General features: G+C 38.9%; 1 protein-coding gene and 1 long non-coding RNA gene across 6 annotated transcripts in view; one reads left to right on the top strand and one right to left on the bottom strand.

Annotated features, from left to right (window-relative positions):
• mcf2l2 (MCF.2 cell line derived transforming sequence-like 2) overlaps window positions 1-23,435 on the bottom strand; it is a 216,638-nt gene that overhangs the window by 143,029 nt on the left and 50,174 nt on the right. For all 5 annotated transcript variants that reach the window (XM_034881481.1, XM_034881485.1, XM_034881482.1 and 2 more), the window contains exons 11-15: window positions 19,857-20,048; window positions 18,290-18,481; window positions 18,008-18,194; window positions 17,684-17,787; window positions 10,635-10,723 (exon numbers count right to left, since the gene is read on the bottom strand). In XM_034881481.1, the coding sequence (XP_034737372.1) occupies window positions 10,635-10,723; window positions 17,684-17,787; window positions 18,008-18,194; window positions 18,290-18,481; window positions 19,857-20,048 (764 nt within the window). The remainder of the gene's footprint in view (window positions 1-10,634; window positions 10,724-17,683; window positions 17,788-18,007; window positions 18,195-18,289; window positions 18,482-19,856; window positions 20,049-23,435) is intronic.
• LOC117950435 overlaps window positions 1,653-23,435 on the top strand; it is a 26,072-nt gene continuing 4,289 nt past the window's right edge. The window contains exons 1-2 of the long non-coding RNA XR_004657896.1: window positions 1,653-1,673; window positions 4,841-4,847. This is a non-coding gene — a long non-coding RNA (uncharacterized LOC117950435). The remainder of the gene's footprint in view (window positions 1,674-4,840; window positions 4,848-23,435) is intronic.

Genomic DNA, 23,435 nt, shown 5'->3' with positions numbered 1-23,435 from the left:
CCATAATGTTCATACTGTTCATATTGTAATATAATAACATAATACTATTTATCCCAGTATCTTTGCACTATGCTCCATATTTAAATAATTTGTATTGAACTCTTTGTTCACTCATGGCTCTATATTGTTCTGTTTAGAGTATGTATATATTTGTGTATATACTAGTGTGTGTATATTTTTGTTTTGGTTGTTTTGTGTGTAAGCACAGTGAGAGCAACGATGCTCCAAAGAAAAAATTCTCGTATGTGTCCTCATACCTGGCAATAAAGCTGATTCTGATTCTGATAAAGCTGATTCTGACGTTTCTGAACAGCACTTTATTTCTCTTAGGAAAACACCAGAGTGGCTTGTGTTCATGTTGGGAACCTGAGACAGTGCAACATGTTTTGATTTCTTGTAGAAATTATGATTGCCAAAGACAAGAGTTACTCAGAAACTTGGATCAAGCAGTCCAGTGTCTTTTTTTTTTTTTTTTTTTAAGACACTGGACTGTATGACAGGATAAAGTGCATTAAGGTGGTAATTAGGGATGAGCGAGTACAGCATTATCTGCATAGACATAATAAAGAGTAGACGCCGCATCGACCGCTACTGCCTACTGGCGCTGACGAGACGTGGGGCCGCCATCTTGGACCGGTCACCCGCTCCACTCAGTGTAATGTGTTTGGCTGGGGAAATGAGCTGTCAGCGCGATTAATTAATTAATCTCACTCAATACAAAACTGATTTTGCTGGTTTTTTTTGCTACAACGGTCATTCATGTAGCTATGAAACAGGACACATGGTTAGACGTATTTTAATATTCATAGTGGGCTTAACAGTAATAGGATATTCTGATATGATATAAATTCACCAGACGTCCGAGATCAAAACTGGGAACATAATCCCCAAAAAGGGAGAAAAACTGTGACATTTCCAGTTTGTATAGCGTACATCACATACGTGATGTACGCTATAATAGGTATTTTGCAAATCACACATTATAAATATGACAGGGAAGAAAAAAACGATAGTGACCGTAAAGTTAGATAAGTACAAGAAACAATATGATTATATTATTAGAGTCTACTTGAGGCTTTTTATATTTGGCTCTCTCTCTGTCACACACACACACACACACACACACACACACACACACACAGTACTACCACGTTGTTCTGCATCAATCGCGTCCCAGACCTTGACATTTAGCGGCCGCACACCCCAACACACACACACACACACACACACTCGGGTTGCACGACATTCACAGAATGTGATATTACAACATCGATGTGAATTCCAATATTTTTAAACATATGTAAAATTACAAAATAGATTCACAAATTAAACAAGCTTTTTTACAACGTTTATTTCAACTGACAGGCATATTGGACTGGTCCAACTTAAATAAATAACTAAGGACCATGTCTACAGAACAGGACGGGCTCTACTGGTTGGACAGTATAAAATGGATAAATAAAGTTAACAGACAGCTCCACAAAACAAACTATATATTGCATAACGCAACTTTCGATATTTTTGATAAATGACCAGTTGTCTCAGATCTTACTACATAAGTATTTAGACAGATCCACCTCATTTATGTTGTGTTGACTCTACTCAAGCACATTGCTATTGAAAAGGCCATAATATATATATATATATATATATATATATATATATATATATATGTATGTTGATATATATATATATATGTATGTTGATATATCTATATACAGTATATGTTGATATATCTTTCACCCCTAACAAAGCACGTGTACCAGTACTTATTCAAAGTAGCAGTATGAAATGAAAGTGGCAGTTTTTATTTAAACTGCACATTTACTTGTTTGAATCTCCCTTTAAAACTCGCAAAACTTAACTTATGTAGCGATTTTCAAAACAGAGATACAAAATGATTTACAGAACCCAGAGTTAAAGTCCCAAAAAAATCCACCGATCTGAGCAGGAATATGCTGCACAGTGCTCTGGCTTCTTGTATCTTCTGCTGCTAAGGAACGAGTATGACCGGTCCAAGATGGCGGCTGGATTTCTTGCGCTCAGCCTACCAATGCGGCGTCTACTCTTTGTCTATGATTATCTGTATCTGTATCTATACTCGGACTGGGCGGGGCCTAACCCGGAAATGGACAGGATTTAACCTGGAAGTGGGTTGGGTTGTCTTGAAATGGGCGAGGCTTTAAACCTGTTATTTTAAGCATGCAATTGATATGGGTTGATCAGAAAGTGTTATATTTATTGCTGATAAGAAAACTATTTCCATTACAGCATAAGCATTGAGCCTCAGATCAATGATGTTGCAATTATGAAGTAAATGTAATGAACAAGAGTTTTCATACTCCAAATAACGTTTTTTTAACTTTTATGAACAGTGTGATTTTGTTTTGTTTTTGGTTATTTTTTTATTTTTTTATTTCCACACCAGGTATGTGCGAGTGTGTGTGTGTGTGTGTGTGTGTGTGTGTGTGTGTGTGTGAGAGAGTGAGTAAGAGAGAGACAGAGACAGAGAGAGACAGAGACAGAGAGAGAGAGAGAAAGGGGGGCAGGGGCGACTATGTTCTACGGATCAAATAAATTGAATAATTAAAATAAAAATTTAAAAAAGTGTTACGTTAACATACATTACATTTGAAAAACACACTTCCAGTCCAGTTATCCAGTTATATAACTATTGCACTTACAACAGGAAACACACTTTTTGAGGTGCACAATCTCTACCTCCAACATTGCAAAAGGACGCACAAAATTCTACAAATTAAGAGGGCCTCGCCTACAATATAGACAGGTTGAGGCAAAAGTGCAATGAAGAGTGGAAAGTATGCAGGAGTAAATTATGATAGTTATTTTAATTATGGAGCATAGTGCAAAGGGTGCTGGAATAAATAGTCTTATGTTATTATATTACAATATGAATAGTATGAACAGCTCTGAAATAGAGAATTAGAATGGTGAATAAATAACTAATTATAGGTGGCACCAGTAAACAGGTGCTGGTTAGAGACAATGTTGCTGGGCTATTGCACAGGAATTGAACCTGACACTTATCATCAGAAGTCAGCTGTTCATCAGAGTGATGGCTTGTGGAAAGAAACTGTTCCTGAGTCTCTTGGTTTTGGCGTACAGTGTGCTGTAGCGCCTAACAGAGGGGAGAAGCTGGAACTGGTTGTGTCCGGGGCGAGATGGGTCTGCAGTGATGTTTCCTGCCCGTTTTCTGACTCTGGATGAATGGAGAGCAGGTTGGCAGTATGATCTTTTCTGCAGTCCTAACTGTCCGTTGTAGTCTGCTACTGTCCTTTTGGGGGCAGATCCAAATCAGACAGGGATGGACGGGCAGAGGACAGACTGGATGATGGCTGTGTAGAAGTGGATCAGCAGCTCCTTAGGCAGGTTGAGCTTCCTGAGCTGGCGCAGGAAGTACAACCTCTGCTGGGCCTTTTGTTAGTCTTGGGCTCCCACTTTAGGTCCTGGGACACAGTGAATCCCAGAAACCTGAAGGATATCACAGGAGACAAAGGGCTGTTGAGTTTGGTGATGGGGGGAAGAGTGGGGGGACTCCGTCCACGACCATCTCCATAGATTTAGCGTGTTAAGCTCAAGGTTGTTCTGATTGTAACAGAGAGCCAGCTGATCAACCCCCCTTCTGTAGGCCGACTCATCACCATCCCGATGAGGCCAATTACCGTTGTCAGAGTTAGCATCGACTTCATAAATTACCTTCTAATATCTGTATTCTAAGTAACGTGACAATCTGCAAGAAACAGGTTACTTATAAATCACTAAAATAGTAGTGGCAGCACTGTTTGGCTTAGTAATCAATGCCGTTAGCATCGTAGCTAACTCTATTGTTACTTTATGACAAATTGGTTCAGCCGTGCTTTCTATCATGAAGTCTTTGTGCTAACCAAGCACTGTTAGGATAAACAGAAGAGCAGCTTCACTTGCTACATGTATTAGCAGAGCTGCAAACTTTTCCAAAAACCTTGGAGTAAGATTTTGGGAGGCCAACCCATATTTTGCCGTGTACAAAGGGGGTCTGGGGGAATGCCCCCCAGGAATTTCCTTTGAAAAATAAACCATTAAATGGCACTTTCTGGAGAGTTTTGTGCAAAAAAATTGAGCAATCAAGTCTTACATGATATGTGCAAAACTGTAGGGTTAAGAGCCTTTGCATTTTTGTAGTATCAACAGGTATTAGGGCATTTATCATTTACATTATTAACTTCTTATGATAAAAGAACTGACCCAGACAATGTGCCAAACATAATGAGCCACATGAAGAGACAGTAGCATATGTCAGCAACAGCTGAGAAGATTTGGATCTGTGGTGAACAGGTCCAGGGGTCACTGGTGTAGGGACCAGGGACCCAAAGTTAAATTAATGTTGAGGGTTCAACTAAGACCACTGAAATTCTAAAGAATAAGAACCACTGATTTACATAAATTCTAATCCTTTAACCTTTGTGCCAAGGCTCAGTAATGTTTGGCCCTCATCCTCTGAGCCCCACTTACTGTATTTACTTTTTTGAGAAATAAAAACTATTTGTTCATTTTCTGAAACATTGAGTAAATTATTTACAGTTACATTTAGAGATACACAGAGGTTAGAGAAGTACAATAGTGACCCAACGTTGCAGTATCATATAGTATAGTATAGCTCAGATGTGCATCATCAGATTTCTGCTCATGTTTACAATATGGTGCACATTCAAAAGATAACTCCTCCCATCTCTGTTGTCCGAGATTTGGAGAGTTGTAATATAGTCTGCTGTCTATCTCATTGCTCCGCTGATATGGTACTATCTCACTCAGACCATCGCACAGACACAGAGGCCCAAAGTTTAGTGGTGTACGCTGCTCAGTGCACTAGTGGATGAACTTGTGGAGAGGTCTGGTAACGAATCACCCGCTGCTGAACTTGAATAAGACCAAAGAGATGGTGATCGACTTCAGGAGGAAGGGAACAGCTCCGCAGCCCCTTTGCATCCTGGGAACTGACGTGGACATGTTGGAGGAGTACAGCTACCTGGGTGTCAACATCGGCAACAGGCTGAACTGGAAGTTCAACAGCACTGCTGTTTACAAGAATGGGATGAGCAGACTCTATTTCCAGAGGAAGCTGAGATCCTTCAATGTGTGCAGCAGAATGTTGCAGATGTTCTACCAGTCTGTTACCAGCAGGATGTTGGAGATGTTTTACCAGTCTGTTACCAGCAGGAGGTTGGAGATGTTCTAGCAGTCTGTTACCAGCAGGATATTGGATATGATCTACCAGTCTGTTGTGGCCAGCGCTCTGTTCTCCTCCACCATCTGCTGGGGCAGCAGCATCGGAGCCAGCGACACAAACAGACTGAACAAACTGATCAGGAAGGCTGGCTCCGTGATCGGCTGCAAACAGGACACATTTGAAGCTTTGGTGGAGAGAAGGCCACTGAACATACTGTTATCTATCATGGATAACCCTGACCACCCTCTCCACCCATTGGTCAAACAGAGGAGCAGCTTCTCAAAGAGGTTCAGACAGCTTCGGTGCCGCACGGACCGCTACGGGAAATCATTCTTACCACAGGCAATAAAACTCTTTAACACGTCATCACTGGGTGCTAGATGAGACTTTTTAGACACCACAATATGGCAACCTGCACAATTGGTTCATTTACATTTTAGCATACATTTAGCATATTATTCAAGCAGTTGCACATTTTGTTTTCCCATCCTTTATTTATTTAAATATTTGTTCTTATGTGTTATTCTTATATTTTATTCATATTATTATTATTATCATTATTATCATTATTTTATGTATACTGCATGTAGGCTATGTATATTTTTTCCTAGTTTATTTATTTATTCATTTATATTTTTTATTACAATTATATTTTGGGATAAATATCTATCTATCTATCTATCTATCTATCTACGCACAGATGCAACGCGTCACTGCCCACAGCAGAGCAAGTCCACTGCAATGAACTGAATTTGTTACGCTTAGCAGTTGCGCAATTCACCTCTGTTTTTACAGAGAGAGTGGACACAAAGTGACGGAAGGGTCTGTGATACTCAGAGCACATACCTGAAGCCAGGGAAATGCACCCGGGATGGCTTGTGAAAAAAATGTTTCAAATCATGATCAAAATCATTTTGCGAAAATTTGATAATTCCACAGACAGGGAGCGCTCTTGAACCCCTTCACAGTCCCTGAAAGCACAAGTAGTCGATCACAAGTGGCTCAACAGGTAGATCTATAGATAAACTCATCTTTGAGAAATTTGACCGGGTTTACATTTCGGCGTGAGAAATCGGGAATGTGGCGTGTGAGCGTGTGAAAACAGTCAAATGCGTGTGTCTCACGGCCAATGTGTGAGAGTTGGCAGCCCTGTATTAGACAATGTTACATTACAGAGTTCTCTGTTGATTTGTGTTTGTCGCTGTGTGCTTGTGGTGGAATATAATGTAAACAGAGAGGGCCGTGCCAGAAATGCAATGCACCATGATGTAGCAGCAGATTCTTTTTCTTTTCCGTTTTCAGACTTGTTTAAGTGATGTGATGAATTTGCTGTTTATCAGACCTCAAATGAGACAATAAGCTAACGCTAGCGAATGCTGCGGTCCCAGAGCCTCACGGCTGCAGGAGACGCTGTATTAACGTTGGCTACTGTTTTAAAACCGTTCTCATGGTTAGTTTATACTGCTCAAAACCAACATGAAAAACGTAGCTAGTAATGTTCACTCAGCATTTTGTTTTGCTGTCAGTGTGTGTGTAAATGAGTGGTGACGTTAAATCATCGGTTTGCTGAATGGTTTTAACGTAACAGTTGGTAGTTAACATTAGCAAGTAAGCCTGTTGACAGCGACGCTATTGCTCATGTTTTGGCACAATGTTTCTGACCGTAGTGGTTATAGTGACTGAAAGTGTGATGTGAGATACTAAAAAGAAAAACTACACACTGTTAATTTGATTACTTTACTGTTGCTTTGTTTCTTATTGCATTGCTGATAGATGTGCAGATTGTTTAATATTACTTGTGCCGCAACATGTTGATATTCAGGTTGTGTTAGGGCAATTTGCCAGCAATGTGCAATCACCAGTAAACAGACTAGCCTGTGGGGAGCCACATGCTTAGCTATTAAAGATGTACACTGTTTGATCAGTTATGGATATGTGTGCTGTAATAGATGTTGCTTATTCTTAGTTTGTGTTACTGAACAATGTTACATTTATGTCAATTATTACAGAGAAATTAATGTAATTCTTAGTATTAGTATTGTTATTTGTTATATGCTGGTGGCTATACTATTTAGTTTTGGTAAATAATGTTTGTAGTAAGTCAGATGCTTATTAATGTGCATTATAATTTGCAGGGACGGCAAAAGTACTCACTTCCCGTACCCAAGTAGAAGTACAGATAAAAATACTCTGGTAAAAGTAGGACTCATTTTACTTCTTTACTTAAGTAAAAGTATGGGCTTGGAAATTTACTTAAAACTATAAAAGTAAAAGTAGCCTAGCGAATGACACAAACGTTACTAGAGTGCAAGCTGAGAATTTTCAGTGGACATGAAAAAAGGGTCTTTATATGATATTGGCTAAATTTTAAATGGACAATAGGCCTAAAACTTCACATATATGATTATTGTGACAAAAACTGGAACTCCACGTTAAAAAGATTCTGACTGAGTAGCAAAATATGAATTCAGTTGTGATTCTGTGAGAGTTCACAGATCCAGTTTCTCTTTTTAAATCTTCCCCTCAACATTTAAAGGAATCTACATGTATGTGTGTTTGTGCTCAAATATGGCTTCTGTAAAGACATTAAAGGATAAATACGAATTACTAAACTGCCATTAAGGAAAAAGTTCCCCAGCACATTTGCCTGGAGTCATTCCTGATGCCTACTATCTCAAACATCTCTCTCAGATAATGACTGTGAATGTCTTGCTGCTTGTCTGCCGAATCTCTGGGATTTCCGTTTTTTTTCAATTTTCAGTCATGTTGCCATCCATACTACAATGTGCTTACGTTAGCGCCATCAAGCTGCAATGATTTGCCACGAAGGAATGCCGAATCTGTTGAGTCATCTTTTAGTGGTGCATCAAGTTCAACATACATTACTGTATATTCCCATCCAGTTAGACTGAATTTGGTATTGATGATGCAAACAATAAAAACGGTAACTCCAGTGAAATGATTTGATACTTGTTAGTGAGGACTAGATTAGGACTGTTTTCATAGCTGATTCTGGTTCTCACCCCAGGTATATGTTAAAACACGGAATGAGACTGAGGGGGTGGCAGTAGCTCAATCCGTAGGGAATTGGGTTGGGCCAAAGTAGGGTGGTGGACTGGTAGCTGGAAAGGGGCCAGTTCACTTCCTGAGCCCTGCCAAGGTGCTCTTAAGCAAGGCACCGAACCCCCAACTGTTCGGGGCGCCATTCCAAGGGCAGCCCCCTCACTCTGACATTTCTCCATAAGTGCATGTTTAGAAACTGATCATGTGTATGTAATTCAACATGAGTGTAATAACAACAGAATACAAATTGTAATTTCTCATTGTGGGATTAATAAAGTATTAATTATTATTATTATTATTATTATTAACTTAACTCTGTTGATGCTTTATTACAATCAAGCAATAGTACAAACATGGGCGTGGCTCTGCTATGGCTGTGTGTGTGCCTGTGGTTCTGTAAAGAAAAAAATAACATTGTAAAGGCTACCATACACAATGCATATGAATATAATGTATGTGCTAGCAAATAATAACAGTAAACCCACTATTATAATGCATTGTAACTGTAGCATGTAAATAATGGACCTAAAATACAAACACAAGCAAGGGCGTTCAACAATCGCCATTATACTGAATCAACAGCCAGGTGCAAACTTACCTAAAGGGGAAGAACCCAAACAACTAAATCACTTGCAAATTTACTTTAAATTTGCAAGAACTATAGACCAATACAACAACAGGCTTAAATGAACTGACAACATCAGTTATACAATTTACAGTTCTCAAGGACTCACACACACAATCTCAGCTGGTTATCCTCCGGACAGCTAATCTCTTTCTTTTTTCTCACTTTTTTCTCCGTGTGGTGTGCGCGCCCGCTCGCGGTCTGAAGTGCGTGTCCACGCTATTCTCTGATAGCATCGTTGTTTTTTTATTATAGCTTGATATGTTGCTTTCAGCTGGCACATAAGCACTACAACTTGTGCAATGCTGTTTAAGTGTTGGTAGACGGCGTGACCCATTTTGTCTAGAAAAACTTGAATGGAAACAACTTAAAATGTCTCAAATCAATGTGATATGCCAATTTGATTGCAAAACAGCATGTGACGTCATTACGCACAGGTTTCTATTTGCTTTAAAGCTGTTCGATGGAAACACACTTTTACCAGCAGGGGATTTGTGCCAAGGCCATGGGGTGCTTGTCCCAGGATCATGTTTACTCTCAGGGGAGGGCAAGGCTCCACACCTGCATCTATTTTCACATGATCACATTGCATGGTCACGCCATGGATGTGCGCACCAGGCAGTGTGTAGTAACTCCAGAGGATTTATGGATAATTTGTACTGCACTGCTTTCACATTAATAATCTTACGACGACGCAAGGACTGCTGAATGATGAATGTAGCACACAAACAAATGACGCCACCTCACACAGTCTGCCATGTTTTTGTTTTTCATGTTATATGTCACTGTTTGCTAGCTATGTATTTGCTCACTTAAAATAAAGATCAAAGCTGTTAGATAGCTGTTAGAAGTGTAGAAGTGTAATGTTACGTAAAACGCGATGATGCTTCTGCTGCCGGCAACCTTATGACGCGTACCCACTGCTAGTACCAGCTCTACTCTACTCGACCGCGGTGCACCGTCCTCCATTTTCTAATGCAGATTTAGTATCACCCATATGTGAGGCGAGCGTGGCTGACAGGCAATGCCACAGGAAACTGTGTGACCTAGAGCAACACACACAACGTCAAAGGTGTGTTGTTTTTGACTCAGAAAAACAAGTTCTGTTCATCCAGAAGACACATTAAGTTTTTTCAAATAAAGCTGAAGGCATCAAAAAAGACAACGCTTGCTAAACTATTTAAAAATGATGGGATTGTTCAGGACAACCCTGTCTGCTGCTAGCTATGACAACACAGTGATTTGTGACGATTCTCTCTGACCAATCAGTAGTCACCGTTAAGTATCGCCTCAGCTCGCTTGGAACCTCAACGGAGGTGATATTAAAAAAATAGCTGTAAACCGGTACCAGGGCCTTTTTTTCGAAATGAATGACCAAAAAATGCGAGTAAAGTCAAGGTGAGTTGAGCAAGTACCATGTAATGGAAAAATGCCCTTAGTTTTGGAGCACCAGGAAGCAGTTGAAGCAGCTGAAATGTGCACTTTCATAATGATACAAATCCCTATAAAACAGTACACTTCAAGCCATGCAAAAAATGATGGCATAGAACTTTCGCTCTCGGGAATCAATAAATTGCTGCTGTGAAATATGGCCTTTACATCATGTTTACTGACTTAGAGAATTACATAATCATGTGTCCTTTCAGTATAGTGAGTGTAATAGTGTATAGTGTAAAGCAAATAACTGCATGCAAACACAGCAGTCTGTCCTGACCATACCTGCGTCTGTTGGAGAGACTCTCCTCCGTCTCATTGGGCACAACAACATGGGTGGAACCTCCTTGGCTTTTCTCATGCATCACCTCAATCTGAGACACACAAACACACACACCACACATATAAGTTGTTGTTTTTAGGACAGGGGCTTTCACTTTTATGTCTAAAATGCAAACCTACTGTAAATACCACAAAACATCATAAAACTAATCAAGCTTTGTCCAAGTAGAGCTGTTAAATGGTGCATTCAGGCAATCCCTGTCATCTTGTAAAATCAGCAAATACAGTGAGGAAAATAAGTATTTGAACACCCTGCTATTTTGCAAGTTCTCCCACTTAGAAATCATGGAGGGGTCTGAAATAGTCCACTGTGAGAGACATAATCTGGAGAAAAAAAAATCCAGAAATCACAATGAATGATTTTTTTACTATTTATTTGTATAATACAGCTGCAAATAAGTATTTGAACACCTGTATATTAGCTGGAATTCTGACCCTCAAAGACCTGTTAGTCTGCTTTCAAACTGTCCACCTCCACTCCATTTATTATCCTAATTTAGACGCGCCTGTTTGAGGTTGTTTGCTGCATAAAGACACCTGTCCACCCCATACAATCAGTAAGAATTCAACTACTAACATGGCCAAGACCAAAGAGCTGTTCAAAGACACTAGAGAGAAACTTGTACACCACCACAAGACTGAAAAGGGCTACGGTGAAATTGCCAAGCAGCTTGGTGAAAAAAGGTCCACTGTTGGAGCAATCATTAGAAAATGGAGGAAACTAAACATTACTGTCAATCTCCCTCGGACCGGGGCTCCATGCGAGATCTCACCTCGTGGGGTCTCAACGATCCTAAGAAAGGTGAGAAATCAGCTCAGAAATACACAGGAGGAGCTGGTCAATGACCTGAAAAGAGCCAGGACCACCGTTTCCAAGGTTACTGTTGGTAATGCACTAAGACGTCATGGTTTGAAATCATGCATGGCACGGAAGGTTCCCCTGCTTAAACCAGCCCATATCAAGGCCCGTCTTAAGTTTGCCAATGACCATTTGGATAAGCCAGAGGAGTCATGGGAGAAAGTCATGTGGTCAGATGAGACCAAAATAAAACTTTTTGGTCATAATTTTGGGGAACAACCTTTTTCCCTCAGTTAGAGCATGAAGATGGGTTGAGGCTGAGTCTTCTAACATGACAATGACCCGAAGCACAGGATAACCAAGGAGTGCTCTGTAAGAAGCATATCAAGGTTCTTGCGTGGTCTAGCCAGTCTCCAGACCTAAACCCAATCGAGAATCTTTGGAGGGAGCTCAAACTCACAGCGACAGCCCAGAAACCTGACTGATCTAGAGAAGATCTGTGTGAAGGAGTGGGCCAAAATCCCTTCTGCAGTGTGTGCAAATCTGGTGAAAAACAACAGGAAACGTTTGACCTCTGTAATTTTACACAAAGGCTACTGTACCAAATATTAACATTGATTTTCTGAGGTGTTCAAATACTTATATTCAGCTGTATCATACAAATAAATAGTTTAAAAAATCATACATTGTGATTTCTGTTTTTTTTACTTTTTAGATTATGTCTCTCAGAGTGGGCTTGCACCTACGATGACAATTTCAGACCCCTCCATGATTTCTAAGTGGGAGAACTTGCAAAATAGCAGGGTGTTCAAATACTTATCCTCACTGTAAGTCTTTACAAGGTATTTGCATTCAGGTGGTCTTTAGACATTGGTAAATATTTAACTGGACCAACAGTAAAGCCACTGCAGAATGTACAGATTACAAACTACTTTGTAGTTACAGTTTATACTTTTTGTAGGCTTCACTGCAAAAGCTGGTGTAAAGATTATCTGTAATTGCATATATAACCTAAAACACAGACCAAAAACCCAGTTTATATAACTTTCTGCTGGTAATGTCTCTACTTTGTCAGGCATTGTAGGGCAAAGTTGTGGTTGTATTTATAGAAAATAAAGACATTCAGTTGTGGTCTCTGTTAGGCTACGGAAGAGGTGCCAGAGAGGTAAATTCACTGTTCCACCTGACAGCAAAACCAAATATCATTCCTCTTTTTCTCCTTTGTTACAGTTAAGTGCAGAAAAGGTCTGCATGTTCTCAGGGGTCAGTGTCAAGGCACATGTCATAGGTGTTGCCGTAAGGCATGCAAAATGTAAGGGTTAATTATTGTGTAACCTCACGGTTGAATGTTAAGAGCGTATTGTCTTATTTCTGGTGCTCCAGTCTCAAGGACGCTACTTTTTTGCTCCAGCAAAAACTAACTCAACGCTGCTTTATTGTTTAATATGGCAACTAAGTGCCTGGATTGTTTTTAAACACGTTATACTCAAGCACCTATAGTTTTTGTTGTGGTTGTGGATATTTCTGCTGCCTGTTTGTACATTTATGTTGCCGTTTTCTGTTTTGCTTATTGTGTGTTTGTTCTGTTTTCTGTTGTCATGCCTCCCTTGTATTGTCTAGTTGTAGTTTCTGTCTTGTGTCTTCCCGTGAATGTCTGTAGGATCTGTTTGCTGTTTTATTTTGATTGTCTGGTTTCTTGCCTCCCTTGTCTTGTCTAGTTGTAGTTCCTGTCTTGTGTCTCTCTGTGAGTGTCTGTATGACGTTTCCAGTTTTATTTGATAGGGTGGTTTTGTTTAGCCACCTCTCTGATTGTCCTGCCCTGTGTGTTTCATCTGCTGTATTCACCTGTCCCTTGTTTGCTCGTTACCTTGTGTATTTTACCTCTGTGTTTCCTTTGTCTTGTGTGTTGTGTTGCTGTCATTGTGTTAAGTGTGTCTGTTTGTTTGAATCTCCCCTGTAGCTTCTGTTTTCTCGTTTTGATTTTCATTTTGGACTAAGTTTTTGCCTTCTTCTTTTGAAGTGTGGGTTTTTTTTGCCTGTTTTTTTTTGACTGCTTGTTTGTATGAACTCTGCGTTCTAATAAATCCTCAAGTCAAACTTTCTCCTACCTGCCTGCTCTCTGTGTTTGGGTCCTCGGACTCAGTCCTCGGATATCGGACTCAGTGGTTTTCTCTAGACCCCTGCCACACCTGATCAGTGATGACATGTACAGCTGCATGACCTTCAACAATTAATGTTAAAGGTCTCTTCAGCTAAGCCATTTACTTTTTTCTTAGACCCGATCCTGATGAGACTACTTAAAGAATTGTTACCCGTGGTTAACACTACGTTAAGATGTCTTTATTAACAGGTTATAGAGCTATGATAAAACCTCTTCTGAAAAAACCCTCCGTTGACCCTGAGGTCTTAGCAAACTATAGACCTACAGTATATCTAACCTTCTCTTTCTCTCAAAGATCCTTGAGAAGGTAGTCGCTAATCAGTTATGTTATTTTCTACATTGCAAAAGTCAATTTGAGGACTTTCAGCCAGGATTTAGAAAGCATCAGAGCACTGGTGAAAATTACTAATGACATTCTAACTGCTTCAGACAAAGGACTTGTCTCTATACTTGTTTTACTAGATCTTAGTCTGCATTCGACACCATTGACCATACCATCCTGTGACATTTAGTTGGCATTAAAGGAATCGCACAAGTTGGTTTAAGTCATATTTATCCAATCAATCTCAATTTGTTATTGTTAACAATAAATCCTCCAATTAAGCTAAAGTTAGCCATGGCGTTTCACAAGACTCAATGCTTAGACTTATTCTGTTCTCCTTATATATGCATTAACTTCAATTGTTATGCGGATGACACCAAAAAAATCACGCCAGACAAAATCAGTCAGTTAGCTAAACTTCAAGCATGCATTAGATATAAAATCATGGATGACCTAAAACTTTCTTATGTTAAACTCAGAAACTTTTCAAAAACTGTAATTATTGTGCTGGACCCTAAACACTTCCGGACCTCATTATCCAAATATATCCTACTCTGGATGGTATTTCTCTGGCCTCCAGCACTACTGATTTCAGAAATCTAGGAGTTATTTTTGATCAAGATATATCCTTTATCGCCTCTAAAACAAACCTCAAGAACAGGCTTTTTTCACCTTGGTAACATTGCCAAAAGTAGGAACATCCTGTCTCAAAACAATGCTGAAAAACTAGTCCATGCATTTGTTATTTCTATTGTTACTTCTCTAGCTGATTCAGGAATTAGGAAAAGAGATCATATTTCTCCTGTATTACTTTTTCTGTATTGGCTTCCTGTAAAATCCAGAATTGAATTTAAAATCCTTCTTCTGACCTACAAAGCTCTAAATGGTCAAGCACCCTCTTATCTTGAAGAGCTATGTTGTTTTCAAATAAAAGCCATGCCTATTGCAGCCTAAAATCATAAATTATATGCATAATGACGTTGGTGGTTGGATCACTTGCTACTGCAGTCCAAATGTAAATGGACTGCATTTATTTAGCACTTTTACAGTTTCACTACTCTTCTGTGATGCTTCTCAGTTATAAGGTGTTTAGACTCCACTTTGTCCTGTATTGTCTCTTCGAACTTCTAATAACTGTCCTCCTACAGATTTTCTGTACACATCCAAATCATCTGAATTGTAGGCGTTGTTGTGTGCCTAATGTGCTTAATACTGAATTAGATCGTGCATTCTCAATTTAATCACCAAATGGAGCTTCTTCTTTTACTTGTTTCATGGTTTACCTGTGACCTATCTAATCCAATAAATGACATTCCTCCTTTTCTTGGAATTAAACATCCACATCAATAATCTGTTTACATATCTGTTTTTTACAATCTACAACTATTTCACAATATATCCCCACAATGTTTATCCCACTTTAACAAAAAAATCACAAAGTCATGTGCCCTTTTGACCCACAAGTTCTGGCCAGTCGCATGTCTGAAGTTTCAATACCATTAGGTAGTGTCTGAAGGACATTAGTCTGTGCATATGTGTCTGCATTAAGTCTGACAGGCTGGTTATGTGAACACATAACTGGACATAAAATATTATGCAAAAGGGAAGCGGATTCCATTTTAATGAATGAAAGGCTTTTTCGCCTCCTACTTGGCTAATGTACTGCAGTTGCATCATTTCTGGTTGACGATGCTTATGTTTTTGTTGATAGCGCCTTGCTTCAGTATCTTGAACCATAGCTCTGTCCTTCTTTCAGCAACTTTCTTGCTAATCATACAGTTGTTTACATATTATTAGCTATGTTAACTCATAATGTAGTGGCCCTCTCACTCTCCAACACTCTTGATCAGCGTGTCAAATGTTTAGCGAATACTCCTGTCTCCTAATGTGATAAATGTACATGTAATAACTGTAGCATATCTGCCGTGTTGAATTAACATTCAAGACTAAAAATCACTTGTCACTCTTGCTGATTAACATCTCTCAGGGGGCAGAACTTTGCTCCAAAAGAAACCTCTCTAAATAAAAAGTCGGGAGCACATTTATTTTTATAAAAAACCTTTTTTTATAAAACAGATATTTTTTTATAACATCTTAATTCTTAAATTGAGTTAGTTAAAATCACTTTAATATCAGCATAGGAAAAACCAAAGGGCTCAATATTCCTTCAATTATCAGCACAAGACTTGTCTACATTATAATATTCTAAGAAAATGCTTGGGTGTTTAATTTCCTGAGTGCTGAGTGTTTGCAGGGAGATTGTACTACACAACTTTTGACAGACTAAATAAAACCTGGGCAGATAAATCCCAAAGTATTAATTATAGGAAGCAGAGACTGGATGGCGGATCGGGAGGTTTTTTTTATTATTCATCTATGAATGAGAGTTGATGACTAGCAGCTACAAAGCTTCTTGAGGAGAAATGGATAGATAAAAGGGTCTTTGCCCTTCCACATGGTTTACTCCACAAGACACACATTTGCAGAAATTATTTGCATGTAGGCTACTGTCGATTTGAATTGAGTTGCCAACGGAGACAAATAACACTTGAACATTAAAAACTAAAGTACATCAAGGATAGATTAAAAAAAAATTAGCTTAATTTGCAATAGAAATAAAGTATGTAGCATGGTGGAATGTGGTCAGCACTTCTGCCTCACAGCAAGAGGGTTCTGGGTTTGAATTCAGGCCGTTCCGGGTCTTTCTGTGTGGAGTTTACATGGGTTTCCTCTGGGTGCTCTGGTTTCTTCCCACCATGAAGACATGCATGCTAGGTAATTAGGACTACAGTTGAAAATTGGTGCATTTACAGAAATGTGGATTAATGTGCATTGTCCCAATCAAAAAATAAATCTACTATTCACTTTCTCCATTTGAATAGTTTGATTTAAAAAAAAAACACTGTACATCAGTATCCAATGAACCTGTATATGCTTTTGCCAGTGTACAGCTGTGACACACTTCAAATCCAAGAAAGTCCTTTTATGGCTATACTATCCATAATCCAATTGTATGATTTAGGATGCCTTCTCTTAACATCTTAACTGATAATTAAGTGAATCTTAGAAACATTGGGAATTTCTTAGAAATGAGAATAAAATTATGTACTCTTGTAAAATGCTGTCTGCACTATATAAGTGTAAAATGAATGATGGACTATATTTATGTCAAAAAGAGTTGGAAAATTCTGTAGCTTTATGATCCCTACCAATATACTTTGGTAATCCCAGGTATCAATAAATTGACTTCACTTATGTAGTAGAAAAGTCTTATGAATACGCTATAACTTTAACAAAGACAATTTCAACTAAGACCAACCAGCCCCTCCTCCCTCAACCAGTGATAACTGCTATGCCATGTATCCTTTCACATTTATGTTAAATGTTGTCATTGTTCTTTTTCTAGCGTAGTATTTAAAAGGAACTGATGTGAACTAGTTGTGGTAGTTGTGGTAGTATCAGTACATTTCTAAATATACAAATCCCTATCAAAGTAAAAAGTATTTACAAGAACTGGTTTTCAAATCAAGTGAATCAAGTCAAGATTGACACTACTGTCAATAATTGTGGGACGATACCCTCCCTTACTTTCATAGTCAGTTGATCTTACATTGAGATTGACATTACTTGTGAGATTAAAGTTCATGTTGAAAGGGCTTTAATTTAACGAATGAACAGTGAGATTGTTAGTGGGACCGCGAGGAGGATACCTTGATGCCTCCTTTGGCCTTGTGTATGTTCTTCTTCTTGTTGGGATCAGCTTCTGCTGGCTGCTTGCCACTGTTAGAATTATCCGAAGCTTTGCGAGCCAAAGCTAGAAGGAATTGAGAGTATACGACATCATTTCAATAATTTATTTTTCAGAGCTTTGTTACAATAAATAAATGTAGTTATAAAAATGAGTTAAGATTATGAAGAAAAAAACTGCTGTTTACAGCTTAAGGTGTCATTCCTGTCACAGAAAGAAAGTTCAAGAAAATTTAAACACACAATCTGCTGCACAAATAACCTGGTTATTACAACATTTGACTCACACTGCTGGCTCCCAGTCGTCCTTGGTGGGTTCTTCAGTAAAGGCCGTTTGGGAGAAGACTCAGGCCGGGGGGCAACAGGCTGGACGGGCCTTGTCTGTTTAGCTGACAGCCTCTTCAGACTGACATGTCGCTTCTGAAACATCTCCTGAACGTCCTCCAGGCGCTTCAGTGCCTTCAGGACATTGGCCTGCAGGAAGAAAGCTCACTATCAATCCTCCTTAACATTATACTTGCAACAGAATATCCAGTCATTTTGTAAACTTTTGTTTTTGTGCACCATACCTTGATATCCTCGGACAGGACAATTTCATACAGGTTGTGAAGGTGCCTCAATTCAGTCAGTTGGTTCTGTTCTGCAGACTCCAGAAAGTGTTCAATGTCAATCAGTGCTGATTCTGCCCCTTCCTGTGACTGACACTTATCCACAGCCTGGAAAGCCAGCAGGTAGATGCCAGACTCACACCACTGGGTTACCTGGACACAGCAGCAATTCAAACAGGGCAAGTTTGTAATGTAGGTAATAGAATCCCTTCATGTGGTGGCTCAGTGTGAGCGTCCTATGTAACAGGGGTAATTGGGACCTTTAATGACAAACCATCCATCTATCTTCATGCATGTTGGTGTTACGTGCAGAAGATTCAGCATTTTAAAAATGAGAAATAAAAACATGAATCTAATGTAAACAATAGAGGGGAAGAATAATGACCAGTAAAAACAATAAGTATTCACCATCTGCATCACATCACTCCTTTCCATTTTGTGGACATCACGTTAAGAGGATGTCTTGATTAAGCCCTCAGAATTTATTAAGTTATGTCTAACTGCCATTTGGTTTGTCATTGTACAAATTTGCCCATTTACTTTAATTATGGGTCACAAGACACATTGTCATCCAAAGGGGCTTGAGCACCTGCCCTTTTTCTTCCTGTAGAGAATGAGCCGTTTTTCTAGATGCATTTTTTTTTGTTAATCAATAAGATTATATTTTTCTGTTAGCACACAGCTTCCCCTTAACTGTTAGGTATATACATGCAGATTAATTTAGAATAAATCTACATATGAGGCCTAAAACAAATACCATATAAATGTGTATTTTGGAAGTTTTATTTCCATTAGAGTAAAAGAAGACCAAAATAGACCAAAATCTCTTAAATGAACACAACATGAAAAAAAGTCCTGCAGTAACTTCTTTAACTACAGTAACTTCATCATTATGACTGTAGGCTCAAAAACAGAGTTTATCTTTCATTATTAATTCATTTTTGTTTTTCAAAAAGATTTATCGAAGTCTTATGTATTCCAATAGCAAGAGATTTTACATGATTTATTGCCATTTGAAAAACTATGTCCCTCTCCTTGGTGCTGTTACTCTTTCTACATATATACTCACTATATATACTGGTAGCAAAGAAAAAATTGCGGAAGAGTTTCATTTGCTGTTTGTGATTAACTTGGTGAAGTCTCTGAGTGAACTTATTATTTAGTTGAATATTTATTAAGTCCATTAAACAACTGCGTAAGGGAAATAAGATAAATTGGTAAGGTAGTCAGTGTTGTCTTAATAAATTTAACATTTTGTTTAAATTTCAAATAAATAATTAACTATAAGGCCTTTTTTCTTTCTTATAATATGTAATCCCTCAATTTACAGGATTTCTTTTTACACAAAGCTAAAGTACGTCAAAGTGGACCCAGGAAATAATCCAGAACCAGGAATTTGGCAACGGTTGATCCAAAGTAAAACATTTAAAAAAAAACTAAAAAAACATCCACATCCAAGTGCAGGGAATCTAACTTGTGTTTCTTGATGTGACATCTGTAGATATGTTAAATCATATCATACCCTCACCTTATCAATGCCAATGCGTATCTGCAGCGATTTTGACAAAACATCCTTCTTTTTTTTTGATTCGTTGCTGAAGTCATCACAGACCCGCCGTAGCTCCACACATTTGGGTCGAATAGAGTCCACAGCGTAGTGGTTACTCTGGATCAGCTGGTCACCGTGAAATGCATGGAGCTGGGCCTTTTCTAGTGTGGGCTGGAAGAAAAAAAATTCAGTGTACATTATGGTATTTTCACATTACATCTTTTCACCACTAAAGGCATCACTATCCTTAAAAGCACGTGCGCACTGCACATAAAGACATCATAGGTGGCATGAGCATCAGCTCTCCTTAAGAGAAAGTGCAATTTTTTCTGGATGCTTGTGTTTTTTTATGAATATATGTAAATTCCTGTTTGCACATAGTGTCCCTCTCAAACAAATCTATCTATTGATTCTAAAATGAAAACATTATGCCGGCTGCAGAGCGCAGCCGGCATAATAACTTTACTCAGTTAGCTAAGGTTTAGGCAATATATCATGGCCGAAAAGACATGTACTAAAAATCTTTGTTAACACTTTACTTGAAGTTTTTGACATAAGAGTGACATGACAGTGTCATGAACACATGAACCGTGATCCTAACCATAATTTGACATGACAAAACTGAATGACACTTACTAAAAAAAGCGTTGTCCATAAATGTTTGACTTTTATAAAGTTTTATGATCCATTCATGACAGTGTCATGTCACTCTTATGTAGATAGCTTCAAGTAAAGTGTAACCAAATCTTTATAGATAACACAAGCCTATAATTTCTGTACTCAAAAACGGCAAGCTCATCCCACTCACATAGGACACTTCACACCACTGTCTTTGGACAAGAATACACCTTGTGAGATTGATAATGTCGTCAGGCACTTACGTAACCATCTGAGCCTGTCAATGGCAAAAACAATCACTTTGAGTGGAAAAAAATCGAGGGTGCACAATTGCCCCATTAGGTCACATTTCAGCTTGGTTCGGCGAAGGCCAGTCACTGCGATCTCATTAAATACTGGACCAATTTCAAAGATTTTCGTTCAAATCAGACTAATAGACACAAACACATGGAAATTAACCTTTAAGGGAGATACTACAGGTGAATGTAGGAAAAGAAATTGTCTGACATTATCACCTTTGCCACATTGATATGCAAAATAACATTAAAGGCGCAATATGTGATACTGACAGCGTTTAAAATAGCTTCTGCAGTCTAAATTCAAAATTCTGGAAAGAGTTTTCTCCCCGGCCCCTCCTCCCCGGACTCAAAGTTTATGGAGGTTGCCAGGTTGAGAACGCAGTTTCCAACAATGTGGCTAGATGTTAGTATCACATAGCCAAACATTACTCCACAAGACAGCCGAGTAGCTAACAGTAGATGCTAGCTATGTTGACAATAAAAGCCTGTGCTAGCATGGCGCTCTGTACCTGACTAACAGCCACACTTTCTCGGCTTAAAATTACGACAGCAACCGCTAAAAATACCACTACCTCAACGTCTCCCTACTCGACTGACACACACTTTCTGCCGCTATGAGAAACACACTCGCTGTGTCTCAATTGTTTTTGCGAGTAACCAAGTAACTCAAGTAGGTTACTTTATATGATTCAATGTGAGTACATAAATGTTGAAATGACTTAAAGGCCTGTCTATAGCATAATCCTGTGATAAATTAGCCCAAAGCTTAATGCTAACCACCCCTGGGCTCAAAGCTGTTTCCATCTTTCAAATACATCTCCAATATTTACCTGGGTTTTGTGCGTCTTTGGTCATGCAAGTGTTAGAAACATGCCAATGTAATTTTAGGTTTGCTTGAATCTATCTCTGCCGACCCAGTTTGTTTGTTTGCTGCTTCCATGGCTGTACTACCGCTGTAGCGCACTGGGTTTAAACTTTTATGGGTTAATCTGGCAACCTGGCCTCGCTATTCCGTCAGAAAACGGAAATTTCAAAGGAGAAAATACTGGCTTTAGCATTATTGTCAGAAAAGATATTATTTCAGCATAGCATTTTCCTTAATATCTGAAGATATAATTTGTAATTGGTTTGTAAGATTTCTTTTAGGCATTTATTTCCAACAGGACAGCTTAGACTTGAAATGGGAGAAAGAGGGGGAATGACATGCAGCAAAGGGCCGCAGGTCTGAGCTGAACCAGTGGCCATTACGTCAAGGAATAAGCCTCTTTATATGGGTGTGCGCTCTACCAGGCACCCATATTGTGGTATTTTTTTAATTTTAATACAATAAATATATTACATATTGCATTTAACTAATGTGCTAATTTGCATCCTTGTTTTTACATATTTAAGAAAATAACAGTGACAAACAATTACTAACAATAGATTGAGACGAGAACGCACCCCAGGGCCAATAAAAAATATATATTTAATAACATTTTTACAAATACAAATAATAATTAAACAGAGAAAAGAGGGGAGGGAGGGAGACAAAACAACACACACAGAAACAGACATACACCCATACAGGCAAAAGACAAGGGACAAAACACCATTTATCCGCCCGTGGACAGTTCTAAATAGACCACGTCCAGGTAGGAAAGGGTCCACATTCAAATAGGTCATGTTGTGTTTTCACATGGGTTGCAATCATCCTCTTTGCAACTGTAAGTACTGCAAACACAGCACGTTTCTGACTCCCAGAGAGCTGAAAGGCTGACAGGTCATTCAGAATAAAGACCTTAACAATAGCAGGCAACATTAAACAACTCAGAGATTTCAAATGCAATACTGTTCCAGAACTGAACAACGGGAGCGCACACCCAAAACATGTGTAGATATGTGCCTTGTGCTTTAATTGGGCAGAAAGTGCATACAGAGCTGTAAATTATTTTCAGGTGATGCGTTTTTGTGGTAGAGCGAATGTGTTCTGCAAGTCAGAGAATGGTAACAAGCCAACTTCCAATCAATCACACATTTTTTATCTGTTTAAAATGTAGCTCAAAGGGAAACTACCGTTTTTTAACCTGGACCTTTTTTTCTATTTTTTCGTCTCAAGGTGACTGATGGGAAAAACAATGTTTGACACAGGTCCAGAATTAAACAAGTTCACTGCAGTCGGCAGCAGTAAACAAGCTACAATGTGAGTTAATAAAGCTGTAACTGCCGCGAGTCCCGGCAGGTCCCGAACATGTGACTGCCCCCAAAATAATTCTTTCCTGCAAGATCCCGAGAGAAAGACTTAATCCTGTCCCGCTCCTGTTTCGTTCCCTACGTTGTCTACGCAAGTTATCAGACTCTGTTGCCCCCCTGTAGCTTTTTATTTTTTATTTTCTATTATTACAACGTATTTGTGTCTGGAGAGAGACTAGATTAGTGTCTTACCTTCTATCCGTGGTCTCTTCTGTCGCTGATTTTTAAAATAGTATCCTGCATTGTCAGTGTTTGCCCCCCACCCTTTTCCTTTTATGTCATGTTACATCCACGTCATGAATGGACTTGACTCATCCGACTACTACCTAACTACACTCACCGGCCACTTTATTAGGTACCACATGCTAGTAACGGGTTGGACCCCCTTTTGCCTTCAGAACTGCCTCAA

This window comes from Etheostoma cragini, chromosome 9, assembly GCF_013103735.1.
Source record: "Etheostoma cragini isolate CJK2018 chromosome 9, CSU_Ecrag_1.0, whole genome shotgun sequence".
Taxonomy (NCBI): Eukaryota; Metazoa; Chordata; class Actinopteri; order Perciformes; family Percidae; genus Etheostoma; species Etheostoma cragini.
Note: the sequence above shows the minus strand (reverse complement) of the source record. Positions and strands in the feature narration are given on the sequence as shown.